The sequence below is a fragment of the Oratosquilla oratoria genome, chromosome 18 (genome assembly GCF_046742065.1).
Source record: "Oratosquilla oratoria isolate Oo_2021 chromosome 18, ASM4674206v1, whole genome shotgun sequence".
NCBI classification, from domain to species: domain Eukaryota; kingdom Metazoa; phylum Arthropoda; class Malacostraca; order Stomatopoda; family Squillidae; genus Oratosquilla; species Oratosquilla oratoria.
In genome coordinates, this window is record NC_134794.1 from 52,925,982 (window position 1) to 52,948,227 (window position 22,246).

At 44.6% G+C, this 22,246-nt stretch overlaps 1 protein-coding gene across 1 annotated transcript in view; it reads left to right on the top strand.

Annotated features, from left to right (window-relative positions):
- LOC143035216 (contactin-6-like) overlaps positions 1-22,041 on the top strand; it is a 503,111-nt gene extending 481,070 nt beyond the window's left edge. The window contains exons 14-18 of the mRNA XM_076201952.1: positions 10,501-10,895; positions 13,109-13,184; positions 16,097-16,281; positions 16,633-16,735; positions 16,895-22,041. Coding sequence (XP_076058067.1) covers positions 10,501-10,895; positions 13,109-13,184; positions 16,097-16,281; positions 16,633-16,735; positions 16,895-17,178 — 1,043 coding nt within the window. The 3' untranslated portion in view covers positions 17,179-22,041. The remainder of the gene's footprint in view (positions 1-10,500; positions 10,896-13,108; positions 13,185-16,096; positions 16,282-16,632; positions 16,736-16,894) is intronic.
- Positions 22,042-22,246: the final 205 nt, after the last annotated feature.

Here is a 22,246-nt window from a genome sequence, read left to right on the forward strand (position 1 = left end):
GTGTCTCCGTCTGGCAACACAAACACGGAAGCCCTGCCAACATAGGTCGAATGTTGTCAGCTACTGACGAGCCGTCAATGTCTTACTATCTCTCCCGCTCTCTCTCTCTCTCTCTCTCTCTCTCTCTCTCTCTCTCTCTCTCTCTCTCTCTCTCTCTCTCTCTCTCTCTCTCTCTCTCTCTCTCTCTGTCTGTCTCTCTCTTATTTCGTCTTGGGCATTGATTATCGGGGAATCATTACGCGGACGGGTGGGAGGAGAAGGAGGAGGAGGAGGAGGAGGAAGTCTTCATAACACCAGGAGGGTCTCAAAAGAAAGAAGAAAAAAAATGTGTGGAGGGGGAGGGGAGGGGCGTTGTTTGTAACTGGGAAGTACAAACACACTGACTCGAAGCTTCCCTGCGGAATACCATCTACTGGCGTTACACCAAATAATTTTGCTAAAAATAATAATATTAATCTGAAAAATTATGATAATAATAATAAAGGGTAAAGAGTAATACCCTGTTCACACTAGTGGTTTGAAACTGCGGCGGTACCGCAGTCATGGAAAAATGACTCGGTTGTGTGTGAACGCCGCCATTGACTAACATTGTAATTGAACCGCCGAGGTTCAAACCGCTAGTGTGAACAGGGCTTGATAGAGAGGGAGAAAAAAAAAAATGACGGACGTTTGGTCCTTCATGGACCAGAGGCCCTATTGACCTGAAAAGAAATAATTAAATTAGTCTCAACCGCCGCGGTTCAATTACAATACAAGTCTATGGAGGCGTTCACACAATCGCGCAGTTTTTCTTTGACTATGCGGGACCGCCATGCTTTCCGCGCGGTTCATACCTCTAGTGTGAACAATGCTTGAGTTCAGATAGATAGCCAATGTAAACATAATTTGTTTATTTATTCATTATTTATTATAATTTATTATGTTTATTATCATCTATTTATTAGATTTGATTATTTAGTAATTTATTTTATTACATTTTTTTCTACATTTTCTTCGCATCCGACGCAGTTATGGCACAAAAGGTCTCCTGTCGGCGTTCTCTTCCGTTGTAATCCTTCGTAGAGTTCACCTTTGCTTAGGTCCCCAGTAGGACACATGGCAGGATCCTGCACTCGTTTCAAGAAGCTTCACAAATCCTGTACATTGACTAAAGAGGTGATCCCACTGGGCAATTTTTCCTTCGACATCCTACCTCCAACCTCCGTTAGAATAACTAGAATATGACTTTGCTTACAGAAATCTAGACTTCTCTCTTAGAACATTTCAACAGTATGTCTAACATTCGTATAGGTTTCCAGTTAGTTCATTATTCAGTTTTGCTATATGTGACGGAAAAATTAATCTTATATTTATAGATTCGAAAAAATAAAATGTTGTAACCGAAGTCGTTTTTACTCAAACGAACACTCAACCGTCGGCGCTGGTGAAGCCCGTGGAAGCCCAGTGTGATAACCCCTTTACCTATGGGCTGAACCGTTGGCCGTAGCCGGCTTTCCAGAGGCCGCGGTTCACCTGCAAGAAAGGCCCTGCATTGGTTTGTTCACATAAGCGGTTTCAACCGCCGCGGTTCAATTACAATGTAAGTCAATGGAGGCGTTCGCACACAATCGCGCAGTCTTTCCTTGACCATGTGGTACCGTCCCAGTTCCCGCGCGGTTAAAACCGCTAGTGTGAACAGGGCCTTATTCTCGACTATACTATTCTTCTCCATTGCAGACTCGCAGTGTGCAGTTGCACAGTAGGGCTTATTTCACACGAATCGACTTTTCGCCGTTCGCTGTCCACGACACGACGTCGTGCTATCAAATAACTATGGGTGTCTATGGACGCCTTCACACGTCACGTCCATAGACACCCACTGTTATTTGAGAACACGGCGTTGTGTCGTGGACGGCGCACGGCGAAAAGTCGATGCGTGTGAAACAAGCCTAAGTGGTGGTGATATTGATGTTGTACACCACCAGAGGGATGAAGAAATTGGTCCCAGTCCGGACCAGAATCACACAGTGTTCCTGTATGATTGAAGCCTAACCCTTCCTAGCCTCAACTCCACCATCTATCCTCACGACCTCTATCCCCCAAGGATATGAGCGTCAGTTATAACCCACGAAATACTAAATTTTCTTTCCTCCTAGAAACTATGACCAGTATTGTATTTTGACGACAATAGAAATAGTAAAATCCTAGATAAGGTCTACTGAGCGTCGTGGTACAGTGGTACTGTGCGGCCGGTGACGGACCAGACTAAGGACGGACCCGGTTCGAGTCCTTAGTGTACTGACAACAGGTGGGAGTCTGCCCCTAACCCAGAGATTGGTCCCGGCCTCCTCTTAAAAGCAAAAGCGATTTCCCTCTCCCCCAAGAAAAAAATATTTTAACAATAAATACATTTTATTCATATATATATATATATATATATATATATATATATGTGTGTGTGTGTGTGTGTGTGTGTGTGTGTGTGTGTGTGTGTGTGTGTGTGTGTGTGTGTGTGTGTGTGTGTGTGTGTTTCACCATGGTCTTGGATCACGCGTTGGACTCGTAACAGACAGCCATTACTCTTCCGGATAAGAGCTAAGGTGTCGTATATATAATCCGATCTGTTAGCAGTGCTGTGACCTTGCACACACACACACACACACACACACACACACACCACCCCTTGCCCAAGTAGGACAGTAACGGCTTTCGTTATTAGTGAAGCTTTCAATCCATAGCTGGGCTCGAATTCTGGTTTCTTAAGTGAGAAGTGAAGACCCTATCCTCTACATCGGCAAGTTGGTGAAGCCCGTGGAAGCCCAGTGTGATAACCCCTTTACCTATGGGCTGAACCGTTGGCCGTAGCCGGGTTTCCAGAGGCCGCGGTTCTCCTGCGAAAAAGGCCCTGGGCAACTGATTGTGTAGTTGATGGATTGATTACACCGTGGTGACTAATAATGCACTCTTCACACTAGCTGTTACAACCGCCGCGGTTCAGTTCCAGTGTAGGTCAATGGAGGCGTTCAAACACAACCGCGCATTTTTTCCTAGACAGTGTGTGTGTGTGTGTGTGTGTGTGTGTGTGTGTGTGTGTGTGTGTGTGTATGTGTGTGTGTTTGTGTGTGCGCGTGCGCGCGCTACATATACATGTAGTTACCCACGTTTGTAATCTTCAAGCAGAAATAGTCCATTTTCCAACTTTAACGATGAAAGTAAGGACATTACTGAGATGTTTTCTTTATACTTTGAGTCACTTGGCTAACTAGAAGGCAGTGACGAATCTCGTTATGAGAGACTGTGACATAACACACACACACACACACACACACACACACACACACACACACACACACACACACAATCGAGATAAAATGGAGTCCTTGTAGTCAGTAAGTTTGTTTTAAATTAAAAAGATATATATATTGTTCTTCAAAGTTGACGTGAGAGAGGAAAAAAGAAACTGAGGAAAACATTGGCGACAAGATAAGTTGAGATCCTCTGAGGAAAGTTCTCATCAATACTGTAACGCTTTCCGAAAAGCTTTTGTTCATTTTGTTCGCGTGAACAAAGTCTTTTGTTCACTTGAGGGCCACGACACAGGGTCACGACCCTTCGCCCCCCCCTCCCCCCGCCCCCATGGTGTTTCCCTTGTCCCTCGACTGAATGAAATCGTCTGATGTTTGCCGGAATGAAATATGTAAAGAGCGTCACAGTGTTGAAAGTTGAGTTTGTTTATCTCACAAGAGACAGAAAGTTTGTCTCTCTTTTTCTCTCCGTCTTCAAGTCTTCCTCTCTGTTCCCCCATTGGAAATCATTGAAAATAGAAAACGTTCCATTATTTGGAACGAGAGATTTTGAAATCTGGAAACATTCCAGATACCAGAAGAACTTTCTAATATATTGCAATTTTTTTTTTATATGAATACAAAAAATGAAACTGCAGGAAACTATAATTTCTACACTACGCAGTTCCATGTCCATTACCACCTGTCATCCCTATCCTTAAATTTATCTAATTTTCTCCCAAAACAACCAGTTGTTTCAACGCTCACTAATTGGTTACCAAGTCTATTCCATTCGTTAACCACTATTCTGGTAAACCATTTCTTGCCTATTTTCTTCTTAAATCTAAATTTGAATCTTGCAAATTTGAAAAAAAACTCTGAATAGAGAACTATATATGTTGAAGAATATTATGATACTGTCTGGTTACCTTCAGTGTATACACAAAAGACCTTTCCCCCCCCCCCTCATAAGGGGTTAGTCAGACGTAGTGTCCAGAAAAGGTTTCGACATGGATGTACTATAGTCAGTGCGCTCCAAGGAGTCTGTTCAGAGTATGGCATACGTCGTGAGCCATTATATCAAATCAACCTTAGTACATACCTCCCTCTCTCTCTCACTCTCTCTTATTTCCTATCTATGTACTATTTTAATTTTCTTTTTTATATTCTGTGTATAGTAAAGGAACCTTAGCCTCTCTTTCTTGTCTCCTATGTGGTGATAGAACTTTCTTTTTTATATTCTGTATAAAGTAAAGGAGTGTTTCCCAACCCCGGGGTAAATTACCCCAGTGGGGGTAATGGACCCATATTTTTTGGGGGTAATGGATGTTCTGTGTGAGAAGAGGTAGCCTGACCAAGTCAATTAGTTAAACTCTCTCTGGAGATTGTGCAATTTGATTGGGTTCATTAAATATATACAGCCAATAGCGGGCTATAGCCCATGCAGTTCATTAGGTGACAGCGAAAAAAAAATATTCGATATTACCGTGTATTTGTTCAATGGGGGTAATTGATAACTGCGAAATTGAATTTTGGGGTAATCGTTTCGAAAAGGTTGGGAAACACAGAGGTAAAGGAAGCTGAAGAGTACAATGATTGTCACTTTTTACGATTAAAACAACGATTTGAATCAATTCTATGACACCTGGTGACTGACGATCCGATATAATTGGTGGTAAAATTGGCATCGTCGCACTCAGGCGAATTCCCGCTTCTGCCCCACCCTGAACGGACTCCTTGGAGCGCAAGGACTATAGCATCCCCTCCCACCTTTAGCTGAATAAAATCGCCAGACGACAGCTAAAATAACACATACAAAATGACCTTGGCCGTCAAATGGTTCAACAGCATTTGCAATAACAGCCGCAGTAAAAGTGACAACACCGTCAATAATAGCACCTACATCGTCTTCCTCCTCCTCTTCCCACCTCCCTTCCCCCTCCTCCTCCTCCCTCTATACTGCTACTTCCTCATCTTTCTTCTTTCTCCCCAATTCTCCTTCCTCTTCTTTCCTTTTCCTGATTCCTCTTCCTACTTCTTCCTCTTCCATTATTTTTTTTCTTCCCAATACACCCCACGCTTGACTGTGTCACGTCAATAAATTTATGTTTTATTCTGGCGAAGACAGTTACTCAGAGTTCAAGCACGGCAAGACGGCAGTTACAAAAGTCTGGCTGCGTTCTTCTTTTTTTTCTATCATGCAATATTTACGCCATGTCTAGACGAGGTCTCGCTGGGCGATGTGACAATATATATCCGCATAATTGGGTGCGTCATTTTTGTCAGGTAATTCCTATGAATGCAATCATTCTACGACCAATTGGCATCGGGAAGCTTTTGATTAAGCTCCCCCCCCACAGACACTTTTTTTCTTATTTTTTTTCTCTCAATGCGGTAGCATTGCCTTGAAGACCTTGGTTTTGATGTATGTCACAATTGAAGATTCCGCCATGGCTGTGGCCATGCTTGACTTCGTAATGAAGACGTCTAGCTGGATTATACATTCAGCATTGTTCCTTTGACTGCGATAGCCTTCAAAGTTTTTGGTTGTCAAGCAGAAGCGATGTGGGGGGGTGGAAGGTCTTTTTTATGCCCGTCATTATTTCGCCAATGTTGTTTACCTTCAATTGTTTTTAAATTGTTTTGTGTTTATTCTTATGTGGATTAACCGTATTCTGTGCGCTCCAAGAAGTCCGTTCAGGATGTGGCATACATCGTGACTTACGACTAGCCATTCTGCCAAGTCATCCTTAGTACATCCCTCTCTCCCTTATTTCCCGTCTATGTGTTATTTGAAGTTGTTCTTTTTTATATATTCTGTATATACTAAAGGAAGCTGTAAAGTAGAGTGAGTATCACTTTTTAGGACGATAACAACGATTATTATTACCCACCCCATCCTTCCCGTCTCGCCTTTGACACCTCGGCGTGACAACATGTAGGGAACAGCACACGTGTGATAGAATTGATTCAAATCAATGTTATAATACCAAAAAGTGATACTCATTGTACCATACAGCTTCCTTTACTATATACAGAATAAAAAAAAATCTTAATTACCACATGGATGGGAAATAAGAGAGAAAGAAGCATGTAGCTCACAGGCCATGTCTGTACCTCTGGGACTCGAACCATTGGCTGTGCGACTGGTTCGAGTCCTGATAACAACTAGTTAATCTATTTGTGGAAACATTATTCTTATATGTACGTGGTTATAATAATTCGTGCCTTGAGCTTCCTCTGGGTGGAAACCCGCAGCCCAACAGCGGCCGACAACGGTCTTCAGGCTCTCTCATAGGTCTGTCTGGGTAGAAACATTGAATTTTTATCTGTGTCGTGTCAGTGTGGAGCTGTGTCTGTATCGCTGGTTTATAGTAATAGTAGTAGTAGTAGTAGGGTAGTAGTAGTAGTAATATTGGTAGGAGGAGGGGAGTTGTCGCCGGTTTTGAGATCCCCTTTTCGTATCTATGTATGTCTACATCGTGAAAGTAACCAGTAATCCATGAGATTCTTCAACACAGTTGTTTCTACTGAGAACGAATAACGCTTTCTGGTGACGGGAATCAAGTCGAAGTTGAGGTGACGATGTTGACCGGCGACGGGCAACATGAAGACGATCCTCTCTGACGTCAGGCTACTTTTGTTTACAGCCCCGTTGTCATGACAACGATGACGTCTCTTCATTTTATTCTGGTTGACACTAGACAGGGTCGCCGTGCCTCTGTGCTTTGCGGACTCTCCAAGCAATTCTATCCAGCTACTTAGATGAGAACACGATAAAAAATGTAGTCGAAAAACTGATCCGTCCCAGATTGGAGTATGCTGCAGCAGTGACTACGTCCTTCCTCTTATCCTTCCCCGTCCTCCCTCCTTCCCCCTCCCGTCCCTCCTCCTGTCATCCAAGTCTTCCCTCCTCTCCTTCCCGTCCCTTCTCGTCTTCCCTTCTTCCCACTCCCGTTCTTCCTCCCCTCTCCTCCTTCTTCCTTCCTCCTTACCATTCCCGTCCCTCCTTCTCCCTCCCGTCCCTCCCCTTCACCTCCCCGTCTTCCCTCCTCTCCCTCCCGTCCCTTCTCGTCATCCCTCCTTCCCACTCCCGTCCCTCCTCCCCTCCCCTCCTTCTTCTTCCCTCGTCCATATATATATATATATATATAAATATATTTATATATATATATATATATATATATATATATATATATATATATATATATATGGTAATTCAATCTCTTTTCATCTCTTCTTTATCTTGTATCGTATTTTATTTAGGTTTTTAATTTTTTTTTTTCATGGCATTTTCTTTTCAAAACGTGGGGCTAATATTTTGGCTTTGCTGTATGTTTTGTAGTCTTCCTTTTTGTCTTTGATTAATTTCTTCTTTGTCTTTGATTTTAATTGATTATATATATATATATATACAGTATATACATACATACATATATATACACACACACCTGTATATACATATATTTTTACATTATATTCTTGATTAATTTCTTCGTATTTATATTTTTTCCTTACTCCTAAATTTATTCATTCATTTGTGTTGCTGAATCTTAGAAGAAAAAAAAATGTTAGCACTGGTGGGGCAATCTGAAATCAGTCATGGGTTCGAATCCCGCACTCCTCAGATTTTCAACAGTGACTGGAACCTGCCCCAACTGTCCCTAAAGTGCATAACAGGGCGAATATGACGGCTTCGGCCGCAGCTACTCGATAGACAGGAAAGTATTCATGGGTAAATTGAATAATTTATTTCCTGTAATTCTTTAAAAATCAACTTACTATTCCCCCCCCCCCCAACGAAGCGATAAAACCCCTGCTAGGGCAACCCTGTCAGTTGCATCAAGCCGCTGGGTTTGGGTCGCCTCCCCGCCTGTCCAGGACTGTTGAGAACCAACGCAAGAACCACCCATCGGGTCCCGGAACTCGAACTCACGACCTCCTGGTAGTTCGACACGATATCCACTGGGCTACCGTGCAGCCTACGACTCTTTTATCACTTAATTTCAGTCGTCTCTTCCTATGACTACACCACTTCGATGAGATTTTGCTCCCCTTGCCCCCCCCCCGTCTCTTTCCCACTCTCCCTCTCATCTCCCCGCCCCATATTTACCACCTTTGGATTTTTCATGATTTTTCTACTCATTGTCGACCTTTTCCAAAATTCTTTTTCGAAATGTTGGAAGAGATGCAGTTTGCTTCGTAGTTAATTCAGAATCACAAAATACCAGGAAGTGGAGACCTGGAAACTAGAAGAGGCGATGGAGGTGGGGAGGGAAGGGGTAGTAGTAGGAGGACAAGGTGGAGAATGAGTAAGAGGTAAAGAGAAAATGTGGAGGAAGAGGCAGAGTATGACGAGAAGGTAGAGGTAGAGAAGACGGAGGATGAGGATTTTGTCGACGATAACCAGCACTTCTATCCTTGGGGGGGGACATTGTCGCGCCGAAAGTTAGGTATATTCTTCGAGATAGTGAAGGAAAGATTTATGGAGGGAATCAGGAAGGTGGTTGACATTGTTTTGTTTATTTATTTACTTTTATTTTATCATGTATTTATTTATTTCATTTTTATATACAAGCAGCGGCTTCGCCGCACCTGCCTTCGGCAGTTTGCTTGGCCTGTGGCGCTGCTCGCTTCGCTAGCGGGCGCTTTGCGCCCAAGGCTCCGCCCGCTTATTTAAATAAGGACGTGGAAAATAAAGACATGATAGATTTATTAGAGAGTTTTATTGTTAACCTATACTATTTGTACGGTTTCTCTTTGGTGATATCTCGTGTTTGCCTTCCGCTACCGTTCTTGACCGTTTTGGCGGCGATCTGTCTCCGTCGTCACTTTCTCCGTCACTCAATCTCCTTCAACTGTTCTCTGAACTTTTCACTATCCTCGCCAAGCTTTTTCTGATTCTCGGCAACCTCACCAAGCTTATCATGTGATTCCTTGATTTCCTTTCTCGTTTGTTCCAGCGTATCCTCGGTATCCGAGGAATCTTCCGGCGCCTTTTTCTAGCCTTTTCCTCCTCGGCCAAGTGCTTCTTCTCTTCATTGGGTGCATGTTTTTCTTCTTCTTCTTCTTCTTCTCTCGGAGGAACTTTTTGGAGGCACACTGTTCTTGTTGTCTCGAGGTCCACGGGATGTTTTGTTCTTTACTTTCGGTTTTTGTTTCTCTTTTCTGTTTCACCGCATCTTTTACATTCCGTATCGCGTATTTATTGCGAACGACAATTTTCCTTGATTTCTTGTAAAGCTTATCCAATATATACATCTGGTAATTTCTGTGGTCGGATAACGCACCGTTGTTCACAAAGCTCCTGTATCCTGAAAAGTAATTCCGTGTGAACTTTTCAGTCTTTTTCTATTATTTCATCCTGTGAACACTCCAAACTGTCAAATAGTTCATCGTCGTACTCGTACGCTTTATCTTCTTCTAACTTAGCTTTGAAAACTATTCACCTTTGGAACTCACGCATAAGCCTTGACATTGAACTCCAACATACAGTTCGGGGAACAACGAACTGTGTTCGTTCCTCAATTTAGACGCTAACGCCTTATTCGTCTAGAAAGCCTTCTTCGATATTTCCTTGTTATACGTCAGCCATTTCCACGTTTGCCTCTGCTCTACGTTTCTTAATAGTAAAATCTTCTGGCATCTCCTCGGTGTCGTCAACAAAGCAATCATATCTTTCTGCGAGATCTTCTTAAAACCAAAAAGAACCTTACGACCCGGACTCGTGAGGTGTCCCCAAAACCCAATGAACCAAGGAGCAGTTGTGAACTAAAGTAGGAAAGAAATTTATTTATTATATAACATTTATATATATATATATATATTATATATATATATATAATATCTACATAAATATAATATATATATATATATATATATATATATATATATATATATATATGCACAAGTATCACAAATCACACGTGACTACACCGATATGCTGAATACCACAGGGAAAAGAAAATTTCTTGGAATCCGAGCGCTTTCGTGATATTTGTTCACATCTTCAAGGATTACATTCTATTGTAATCCTTGAAGATGTGAACAAATATCACGAAAGCGCTCGGATTCCAAGAATTTTTCTTTTCCCTATGGTATTCAGCATATATATATATATATATTTTTTTTTTTGGGGGGGGGAGGGGAGAGCGGATGGGGGTTATTCTTCTACTGATAGAGGCCCTGATTACCCTTAGAGATCGAAAAATATTAAAACTTTTCCTTTCTCCCCCAGGACTGCCTTCGCCCGGAGGAGGAAGCGACCTGGGCGTCGCAGGTCCTGGCGTAGGCGGCGGCGGCGGCGTCGGATCAAATGGAGGAAGCAGTTCGGGAAGTGGAGTTGGAGGAGGACTTCCTGGAGGAGGCGACGTCGTCGTTGGACCGGGTGTCATGGGAGGAGGAGGTGGAGTAGGAGGAGATGGAGGCGATGACGGAGGTGGAGGGGTTGTTGGAGGGGGAGGTGCTCATGGGGACACGAGTGTTATCTTGTCCTCAGGATCGAGTTTGGTTCCTCCCATGATGATCGTCCTGGCGGCCTCCGTCTCAGGGCTCCTGCTGGTGGCCACGCTCATCATCGCTTTCATCCGACGGAGGGGCCGAAGACCCAGGCTCGACCGGCAAGCGGAACAGGTGAGACCGACCCGCCCCTCCCTCTCTCCCTCCGGCAGGAACTTCCTTCGTCAGTAGCAAAGCTCTTGTTTACTTTTTTTTTTGTGTATGTGTAGGTGCATATGCCCGCATACGCTGTACTGTATGTGCAGGTTCATGTATGCGTATACACTATGCATCGTGGGCGAATAAAGTTCCGCACAAAAATAAAATCTTCATGGGGTAGCGAGGTGATCAGTCGCCGGTTGTCTGGTCAATTACGACAATCTTAAAGAATTTATTTCACATATGACAATAAGAAAACATGCACACGGGGTAGAGAGGTGATCAGTCGCCGGTTGTTTGGTCTCCTTGTGTGCAGGAAATCCAGACGTGCTGCAAGGAGACCATCTTTTCCGACGTCCGTCTCGCTGATCCACCCCTCGCTGTGACTCGGTAACCGTTGTGGGTGATTAAAGTTTCACGAAAATGCTCAGGGGATCGAGCGAGCTAGGGATGGAAGGATTTGAGGAAGGGATGGAGGGATCGAGGATTCCAGGGAGTGAGGAAAGGATCTAGTGACGGAGTTATTGAGGGATGGAGGGATCTAAGGATGGAGGGAGGGATATCGAGGAGGCGGTGGGGATCGAGGGATCGAGTTAGGAAACAACGTTACTTGTAGTTACAATGGATATCTGAACCAGCTTCCATACAAAGAAACGAAGCCGTAGAAGGGATCGAGGGATCAAAGGAAGGATTGAGGGATCTAGGGAGGGAGGAGGATCGAGATCTAGTGAAATATTGAGGGATCTAGGGAGGGAGGAGGATCGAGATCTAGTGAAATATTGAGGGATCCAGGGAGAGAGGGGGATCGAGAGATCTAGGGAAGGATCGAAGGATCAAGGGAGAGAGGGATCAAGCAAAAGATTGAGGGATCAATGAGATCTAGGTGAAGGATCGAGGGATCTGAGGGGGGATCGAGCGATCCAGGGAATGATCGAGGGATCAAGGGAAGAGGGATCGAGGGATCTGAGGAGGGGTCGAGCGATCTAGGGAGTGGGATCGAGGGATCCAGAGAATGATCGAGGGATCTAGGGAAGGGGGATCGAGGGATCTAGGGATTGAACAGTGTAGTTGAGCACACGTGAAGGTTAGCTACCGATCCTGTCCAATCGACTTTAATCTTGATTTTAATCAAACGAGCTAATTAAGATGGTTCGGGAAAAATATTACGTTTGGACTGCGGGGGGGAAAAGAAATAAAGCAAGCTCTTGGTCAAATAAGAACGATTATATACAAATAGGCCCGACGCAAATACAATTAAGTTTAAGCAAATACATATGGTTCCCGTATCCCTAACACATATGTCAGATTACATGAGGACAAACTGGGGAAGGGGGGGTGTATGACCCCCCCTCCCTACACACACACACACACACACACACACACACACACACACACACACACACACACACACACACACACACACACGCACGCACACCAAAAAAAAAAAAAAAAAAAATGTTACTGAACATGATGTTTCCGTGGGTTAAGTACGGACGGGCTGGGACCTCGCAGCCTCGCCGAAGCCGGCAACGATCCTAGAATACTCCTATTGCCTGGGAGAAGTTTAGGAATGTGGTCTGTGATTTATTGGCACGGGTCTGTTTCCATGAACCCCTACCAGGAGGCTAGGACGGTGCCCCTTACAGATGACTTTGTAGCGTGGAATTCAATAAACTATAGCTATAACCCAACTCGCCGACGTCAGGATTCGAGCTACCGTCACCTCGACCTCCGCCGCATGTAGCGACGCTCTAACCCGCGAGCATCGGTTGGTACAATGAAAGACAAAAGCTATCTTCCCAGGCTTGTCCGAAGATGTATGAGACATGACGAAACCTAACGAGAATCGGCTATGAGACGGCTAGTCGATTCTCGTAACGTTTCGTCATGTTTCATATATCTTCGCGCAAACCTGGCAGATAGTTTCTGATTCTTCATTGCGCAAGCCAAAGACGCAAGGAGACCCTTTGGTCGATACAGAGCACAGTATGGCTTTTGATATCTTCATACACCTTCTCTAAGTACACAAACACACACGAGTTGACCAGAATCCCTACACTAGAGGAGACACACAAACGGACACTCTCCTTCTCTTTTCCTCTCTCTCTCTCTCTCTCTCTCTCTCTCTCTCTCGTGTGTTTCTGAGTGAATGAAATGTGCTAATGAACGCATTCTTCTCTTTCCGCCAGGTCAAGTACAGCAGCGAAGAGGCGGTCTACGTGCAGACGCAGCCGGCGGAGTCCGGCTCGCCCTCCGCCAAAATAGGTCAGTCTGGCAAAAGTGGTCACCCTGAGGTCACTACAAGGGTCATTGTATCATTTCCCAAGGAGAGAGAAAAGTATACTCTTAGGGTAACTAAAGAATACATACATACACACACACACACACACACACATATATATATATATATATGTGTGTGTGTGTGTGTAACATAATAGTACCGAAATGGTAATAGTAACGTACTGGTAATAGAAACCAAATTATAATAGTAATGTAATGGTACTAGTAACGAAAAAGGTATAGAAACCACTCCCACCCATTCCATTTCCCATACATTCCACTCCCCTCCACCCTCCCTCTTATCTTGGCACCTCCTGGATGACGGGTCATCCCTGCATCCTGTCCACTGCCCTGGGTCAGAAGTAGTGTCGCAAGACACAGCACATCCACAGCAAGGCCGCTTCATACATTCGGTGACCCCCCTCTCCGTCCCCTCATGCAGAAAAGGAGAAGACGGGGAGAAATCCCTTCGGGCTGCGTCAATTTTTTTCTCATACTTCCTCACCTCCCATCCCCACCCACTCCCCCTCATGCATCACAGCATCATCTATACACAACCCCTTTCCATTTGCCCCTATCTTCTGTCCTCTCCCGTCCTTCCTCCACAGACATTCCTCTCTTTTGTAATGCCCCTTTCACCCCATCCATCCATCTCATCCTAGGACGCCCCCTCATATTCACTCCTTCCACACTTCTTATCTTTCTTTACTCATTTTTTTCATGTGTCCAAAACATCCTAATACTCTTTCATCAATCCTATCTCCCAGTTCCCTTTCCACCCCTGTTCTCCTCCTCACCTCATTTCTCACTTTATCTAGCCTAGTAACCCCTATCATACTTCTCAGACATTTAATCTCAAACACATTCAAACTCCTTCTCTCTTCCTCTCTCATGTTCCATGTTTCTGCCTCTTACAGTGCTGTTGGCACAATCACTCCTTCATACAACCTCCTCTTAGCATCCATTCCCAGATGTCTATTCCTCATTACACTTTTCAATCCACCAAGGCATTTACTCGCTTCTCTCAATCTACATTCTACCTCCACCTCCACTCCTCCCTTTCCTGCCACATTCGCACCCAAGTATCTAAAACTATCCACTTCCTCCAGTCTTTCACCCTTAATGCTCACTTCCAGCCTGCTGTCACTCTCTCCCCTTGTACATCTCACCACCTTACTTTTACCCACATTTATCTTCAGCTTCCTTCTTTCACACACCTTCTCAAACTCTGTCACTAACTTCCTCAATCCCTCCTCTGATCCTGCAACAAGCGCAGTGTCGTCAGCAAACAACAACTGACTCACCTCCCACTTTTCTCCATTTTCTTTAACCATCTCCAACCCCTGACCCATTACCGTTGCATTCACCTCCCGCACCACCCCATCCATGTAAAGATTGAACAGCTAGGGCGACATAACGCATTCCTGACGAAGTCCCACCTTTACCTCAAACCATTCACTCTCTATATTTCTAATCCTAACACAAGCTCTACTAATCTCGTAAAAACTCTTGACTGCTCTTAACAGCTTTCCTCCTATCCCATATATCTGCAGTACCTCCCACAGTGCCTTCCTGTCTACCCTATCGTAAGCCTTTTTTAGATCCATAAAAGCCCAAACAACATCCTTACCTTTTCCTATAGCTTTCTCACATATCTGTCTTACCACAAAAAATCTTATCTACACAACCCCTACCTGTCCTAAACCCACACTGTTCCTCACCAATTACTCCCTCTGTTCCTCTCCTAATCCTCTCAATCAAGACCCTCCCATAAGCCTTCCCAACTACACTCAACAAACTGATCCCTCTGAAACTACTACACTCACATTTGTCCCCCTTTCCCTTGTAAAGCGGAACTATACAGGCATTCCTCCAGTCCTCGGGCACTCTCCCCTCTCTTAAACAAACATAACTGTACCTCCTTTCTTCAGACATTATGCATGGCATCCATCCAGACCAGGTGCCTTACCTGCTTTCATCATCTTAACAGCTGCTTTCACTTCATCCTTACCTATTTCTCCTCCATTTCCTCACTCATCACTCATTTTCTTAGCGCTTCCCACTGCAACTACCTTTCCCTCCCTATCCTCCTTCACATTTAGCAACTCCCTAAAATACTCTGCCCACCTTCCTCTCACTGCCTTCTCTTCCATTATCATCTCTCCATCTGCACCTTTTACCTTTTCTTCTCTACTTGATTCGCCGCTTCCTTCTCTTTTATTTTCCTTCCAAAACATCTTTTTATTGCTTTCAAAATTTTCTGTCATACTCTTACCCCATTTCACATCTGATCTCCACTTTGCTTTCTTTATCTTATACTTAACTTCCCTTCTCTTTACCCTCATACGATTCCCTCGTCCTAATTTGTAGCCAATCTATGAATGCCTGCTTCTTCTCTTCTACACCCTTCTTTGCTTCCTCGTCCCACCACTCACTACCCTTCCTTTCAATTTCCTCACGCCTTCCTTCTTCCGCACACCATCTTTGCACACCTTATGACTCCCTCCTTGAACCATCCCCATTCCTCCTCTACTCCCAGTTCTACTCTATCCTTTACTCCCTCCCACTCCTCTCTCAGCTTCTTTTTATACCCGTCCTCCTTTTTTTTTCTCTCATTTAAGCAGTTCAGTCTAAGTACCTCCTTACCTTCTGCCCTTTTCCTCTTTCTCCACCTATTCTCCACTCTCAATTTACCTTCCACCAGAAAAATAAATATGATAATAACGATATAATTACAATAGGAGATAATTTGAGACATATTGAATGATTGTGTACATTTATTACACATGACAAAAAATGCAGGTTATGGAGAAGAATGGAGTGGGCTAGCGAGGTTATATTGGGTGGATAATCTGTTCGTGTGAGACATCTCGAATGACTGAGTGCATTTCTTTCAGTTGCGGGCAGCAGCGGAGGCGGCAGCACGGGGGAGATCGGGAGTGTCATCGGCGTAAGTGGAGGAGGAGGAGGAGGAGGGGGTCTGGTGGGTCTCCAAGAGGTGAGGCCGACGTTCGAGACCTGCAATGGCGAACTCACGACGACCACTTCGAGGGACGCGCTCATCACGACCACGGCATCTACGGTAAGATTTGAAGAGACTAGCCTCCGAGGTTCTCTTGGAATTCTGAACACAAAAGTTGAATTGTCGTCTCCTTTGGAGAGAGAGTGTGTGTGTGTATGTAAGAAAGAGAGAGAGTGAGAGTGAGAGAAGGGGTAGGGAGAGAAAGACGGAGTGGAAGAGCAAAAAAGAGAGTATGTGTGTGTGTGAGAGAGAGAGTGAGAGAAGGGGTAGGGAGAGAAAGACGGAGTGAAAGAAAGGGTGAGGAGAGAATGAGAGAGAGAGAGAGTGAAAGAGCAAAAAAGAGAATGTGTGTGTGTGAGAGAGAGAGAAAGAGAGATAGAGATAGCTCATTAGCTCCGCATTCTGTTGCAGGCGGAAGGAAGCGAAGGAGTTAGAGTTCTGGACTCGACGCTGCCGTTGCTAGGGGTCCACAAGCTCGGCGAAGAGGCGCCGTCTCCAGCTCCCGACATTCACGGTCAGTGATTTGAAAAGCTCTTGCGCACGCCCGCGAGAGACATCCTGTCTCTTGGCGCCCATCCCCACCCTAACCTCCTTCACTTATCTTTCTAACTATAGGTGTTAAAGCTCAGGAAACCCTCGACTTCGTCTTCACTCACGTTCCTCTCTTCTACAGGTGTGGGCCCGCTCGGTGCCGGACTGGGCGGCTCTCTCTCCAGTTTCCGAACTGCCGGAGTGGACATGCCCTCCGGTTCGCGTAGCCTTAGGGTCACCGTAGTACCTGAAATGCCCCGGGCCCCCTGCAGAGCCTCCATCCTGGGGTTGCCCCCGCCGCTTCTTCAGACCCCGCGACTCCCGGACCCGAGGTACGCTTCGCTGGGTCGCCCGAGGGCGTCCAGTCTTCGTGGGGGGTCGGTGAGTCCGCCCCAGGGAGGTCAGGAAGGGGTCAGTGCCTTGTGAGGACCCGAAGATGACGCCGCTGCAGAAGGTGAAGATAGAGTCTGAGGGAGACGCCTGCAACGGTGTCATGCTGAATCAAGTCCATGTGGCGCCTTCTACTGCTGCTGTTCAAGCCGCAGTCGAGGGGACCTATGGATTTAATACATTTTTCATATAGCAGTGCCAATTAATGGAATTTTATATCACCAAATGTCGACAGGTGCAGCCTCTCATCCCCATATAATCATCTCACTTGTTATGAATGTGTACTCGAGTTCGGTGGAAGATACTGACAGCGAAGGGCAATGAGGATCGAAGAACGAAGGTGTCTTCGAGGTTCCGGGATCTCGAAGGCCTTCGATGGACCAAAAGCCGTGAGAACGAATGTCTTCGAGGCCTTCGATGGACCGAAAGCCATAAGAACGAAGGTATCTTCGGGGCCTTCGATGGACCGAAAGCCATGATGCCATTTGTGTGTGTGTGATCGTGTGATATCCGTGTTAAACCAGTGATAATAATTGTATAAGAACGAATTAAAGTGATATGTTCACTGCCGCGTCTGTAGTGTCAGAAGATGAAGTTAGACCCTTTACCATAAACAAATCGAAAACGGTCAATGAATGTGGACTTTGCAAAGCTTAGTTCCGATTTCCGTTGTGGACCTTACGGCCGGAACCAAAAGAAGTTTAACAGTATTCAGACTCAAAGAACAGAATTTTTTTTTTCGTAAAGAAGAGAAAGAAGACGACCTTCTGGGTCCACGTGCGACGATATGCTAACGTTAGGTTACTTCGGTAGTGTGCCGACGAGAACGACGTGCCTGGGCTGTGACAGATTCCCGTTGCTCATGCGGAGGGGGCAATACTCGGTGTGCGTGTCGAGACCAAGAACCTTTCGTCATCATTAGCCCCGAGTTCCCCACTCGCGGAGCTCGAAGGCCGGCGACCAAGGACCCGAGCATTGCCAGCTCTGCAACCGTAAATAGCAAACTTGATAGTCTTTATTCAGTAATACTGTACTGTAGACACTGAACTTGCCATTGCCACACACAACGCCCGAGTGAAATGCAACACTGAACTGCTTCCACTTCGAGTGGTCCCCCTCACGTGATACACTGAAGGGGAGAACTTCGTGAACAGGAATGAGAACGCGACAGTCGACTTCGAAGGCGGTCTTCAACCTGCCCCTTCTCTTCTTCGTGTTATTTCGACACTCCTGTGCGCCTTCTCACCTCTGCCCTAATTGAGTTTCTTCTGAAGGCAATGGGTTTTGTTACCCTCGTCAGTATTCAATGGGAAATTGTGTATGAAAGCTTTGTTCCTCCCATATATAAAGAAAATGGAAAAAAAAAAGTTTTTTAGTGCCAAATATGAGGAGTATTCGTATCTCTGTCAGTGCTGACACTTGTAGGAGGAACATAGGCAATCTGTCAGGAACATTCAGTCGTACGGTCGAGATCGTTTTACTTCACTGTTGTTGAGATTAGAGGCCTCGTTTCCCGAAAAGAAAAGAAAAGTTTCGGTAACTAACATGACAGAAACAGAGCCGAGAAAACTAGATTGACAAGCAAAAATGCACTAAATGCAACTAGGTTAATACTGAATTAGTTTTACATCCTGTACACGTTCTATGCACCTTCGTTTCTAGAACTACACACAAACAAGAAGGTCTTTGAAGTCTGGCATTACATCAACATGGATGTGTTTGTGTGTGTGTCTATGGATATTTTGTATGCGAACTTCTTTTAACATTAAGCCTAAGTGCAAACTGAGATGCAGGTGACGCAGCATAGGTCAAAGGCGGACTTCCTATAGCTGAATTGAAGTAAACTTTGAACTTCTCTCTTACTTGATATGCTTCTGTAGTAGATGTACTACCTCAGCATTTCAAGTGAAAGTTCAAAATGTACTTCAATTCAGCAACCGGAAGTCTGCCTTTGTTCTGTACTGCGTCTGAGATTGCATTTAGGCTAATGGAGGGAGGGGAATATCTTCTGGGTCGACAAGATTCAAGGCACCAGCAGCATTACTTCACACATTATTCAGTTCTCGTAAACCTTAACAAATACTCATCCATTCATAACGATTGGTGGACGTGGGAGAGCCTATTCAAAGAATTCCATTAACACTAACAGGTACTATCAGCCAGTTCGGGGACTTATATGAAATATCGGTGATGTATCTTAGGCTCGTTTTCTATGTATCAACTTTTCGTCGTCCGCCGTTCACAACCTGACGTCCTCTCAAATAACCATAGGTGTCTATGGACTCTTTCACACGTGGTCGTGACGTGTGAAGGTTATTTGAGAGCCAGACGTCGTGTCACGGACGGTGCAGGGCGATACATGTGAAATGACCCTTAAACTGGAGAACAGTTGATTTCGTAGGGAATCATTCATTCATACATACACACACACCAATGAACTTTTCCCTCTTTATAATGGGAGGTTTGCCAACTCAAAGCATATACAATTCTTTCAACAAAAACCCATTCATTCCGTCTCCCATCTTACCACCTCAAGGTAAGATTATCACCAACCCCAACAGTGACCATCATAGGTACCCCATCCACGGTACGATCTGGTCTTAAGGCTGCCGGACAGATCTGGTCGGATCCGATCAGACTGGATCGTATATGCCTGTCGGACAAAGCAAAATAAGTGCAAACACGATCCAAACATCTTGAAATGACTTTAAGAAGAAGAAAAAGTGGAAGAAAGTGCAGATTTGACTGTGCAGTTCAAACCCCCAACACTCACACGCGCGCGCGCGCACACACACACACACACACACGCACATACACACACACTTTTTGTAAACTGTTTTTCCCCTTTCTCCCCTATGTAGTTAAAACAGTATTGATGCACAATACACAACTGAAACTCATACATATTAAAAGGACCAAAGCTGCCCATTTAAAAAAAAAGTCAAACCCCCCCCACCTTCATCAGGAGGTGCAGCCCTGAGAGGCTGACACTCGGTCTCTGTGCTGGGCCCAATATCTTACTCTATCACCTTCAGCTGTATTTGTTTCACGTTTTTACACATGGAGAACTGACAACCGGCGACTGCTCCCCCTCCTACTAATACTTTTCAGGGGTTATCACACTGGGCTATTTTTCCTCCGACTGTTGGAGCAGATTTGCAGCCTGCAGCTTTCGGGCAGGACCACCGATTAATTGGAGATTGGAAGAAAATATCCCTAGTGTAATAATGCCTTTGCAGGATGAGATCAGTCACCGGTTGTCTCATATGAAAGTGATACAAGTTAGGCATGCTCCAGGGATAGACTGCCATCCTCTTGAGGCCGCACTTTCATATGAAAGTGATTCCAATGGGTTTTGGAGAAAACGGGGATATGATCCTCTTCGACGTGCGTCTGCAAGGCCTCCATGGGGAGACACCTATTGATTGTCCTCCTACTGAAATAGTTTCTACAAGTTATGTACCAAAGTACATACAATTCGGTCTAGGTAAACGTACATACACGAGTTGATGAACGTAACAAAAAGCCTTGCAAGGAAGATGGCCATGTCAAACCAGACACCCATCCCAAACCCATCTAAACACCCTCTCGTTGTCCCTTTCCCATCTTAGCTCCTTGTGGACGAAGAGTATTCCCTGACTCCCATCACACTGCACGGGTCAAAGACACACAGCACCTCCACATTAAGGCGTTAACACACTGGGCTATTTTTCTTCTGACTTTTGGAGTTGATTTGCAGCCCACAGCTTTTGGGAAAGAATCAGATATGCTGAAAAAAAAAAAAAATTCCCCCCCCCAGCATATCAAATGATATTTTATGTATTTTTCTCAAGAAAACAGTTTGCCAGAGAGTGATTTTACGGCTGCTAAAAGTGTCGGAGATGGGCGGTATTGCCATTTAATCGAAGGTTGAAGGAAAATAGCCCAGTGCGATAACCCCTTTAGAACCAGAGAGTCGGAGCTGGTTTACTCCCAACTTCTTACATGTCAACTCTTCCCCTTCTTTCTCCTCCTCCTTCCCTCATCCACTCGAGAGACATACAGATCAGACAAGAAGAAACACCTTCTGGCCGTATCATTTCCTCATCCATTACTGTGCAAAGTCAACGTAACTTGAATAGGAGAAATAAGCGTCTCATGGTGTGTCGAGCGTATTCGAGCATGTCTGGCACGTGCAAGGTATCATTTCATATCTACCGTTCATACAATTTCAGGCTTTCGAAAGACACGACATCCGTGGTACTCTCCACATCTTGTGCATTAGTTCCGAGACCATAGCAGCAGCAGCAGCAGCAGCTCCGAAGTTTGTACTGTGTAGAAGACCTTGCAAAAGTGGATCTTGTAACTTTAGTATTTTGATACCAACCATTTTGTAGAGAATGTCTGGTGTTTCTTGTGTGTTTTGATACTCTTGAGCTTGGGTAGAGTCAAATGTTCCCCATTGTTGACTATATCATCTTGACCGCAGATCATCTACCTCTGGTGGTCTACCCACTGTCAGTCCCCAGCGCACTTCTGAGTGTGTAACTAATTAATCACACTCTTCCGACTTTTTTTTTGATACATCATTTTATCAATATTTTTCATAGGTCTGACCTGTTGGTAGGCTTGCTTAATCTATAAAGACATTACTCTGTTTGCTATCCTGAGAAAATATAAATAAAAAATCGTATTTTGTTTGCTGGTCAATCTGATGTATTTCCTCGGTAATGTTTCTGTAATGCAGCAAAGGTGAGACTTTAAAGAAGATCGCTGACTTGAAAGAACCCAAGGCGTCTGTATTATGATAACAATGGCAAAGTTCCCTGTACATAAGAATGTAGATTTTGAATCTAACAACGTTTGCACATTTAACATCCAATTGTCAATATGTGAATTATATTTCCTGTAATAAAGATATCAGTGTGTGTGGTTCTATTATTCGTTCGCAGTCTTCCTATTTTCTGTTTCTTTGTACCTGATCTCTCTTCCCAGGGTGGTCGCTGGTGACGTAATAGGAAGTGTGCTCGTCTCCCATTCGAATCCTGCACTCATCTCCGATTCCCAACAGTGACTGTTAACTGCACGCACAGTCCCCAAAACGCATAACTGGGTAAAGCTGACT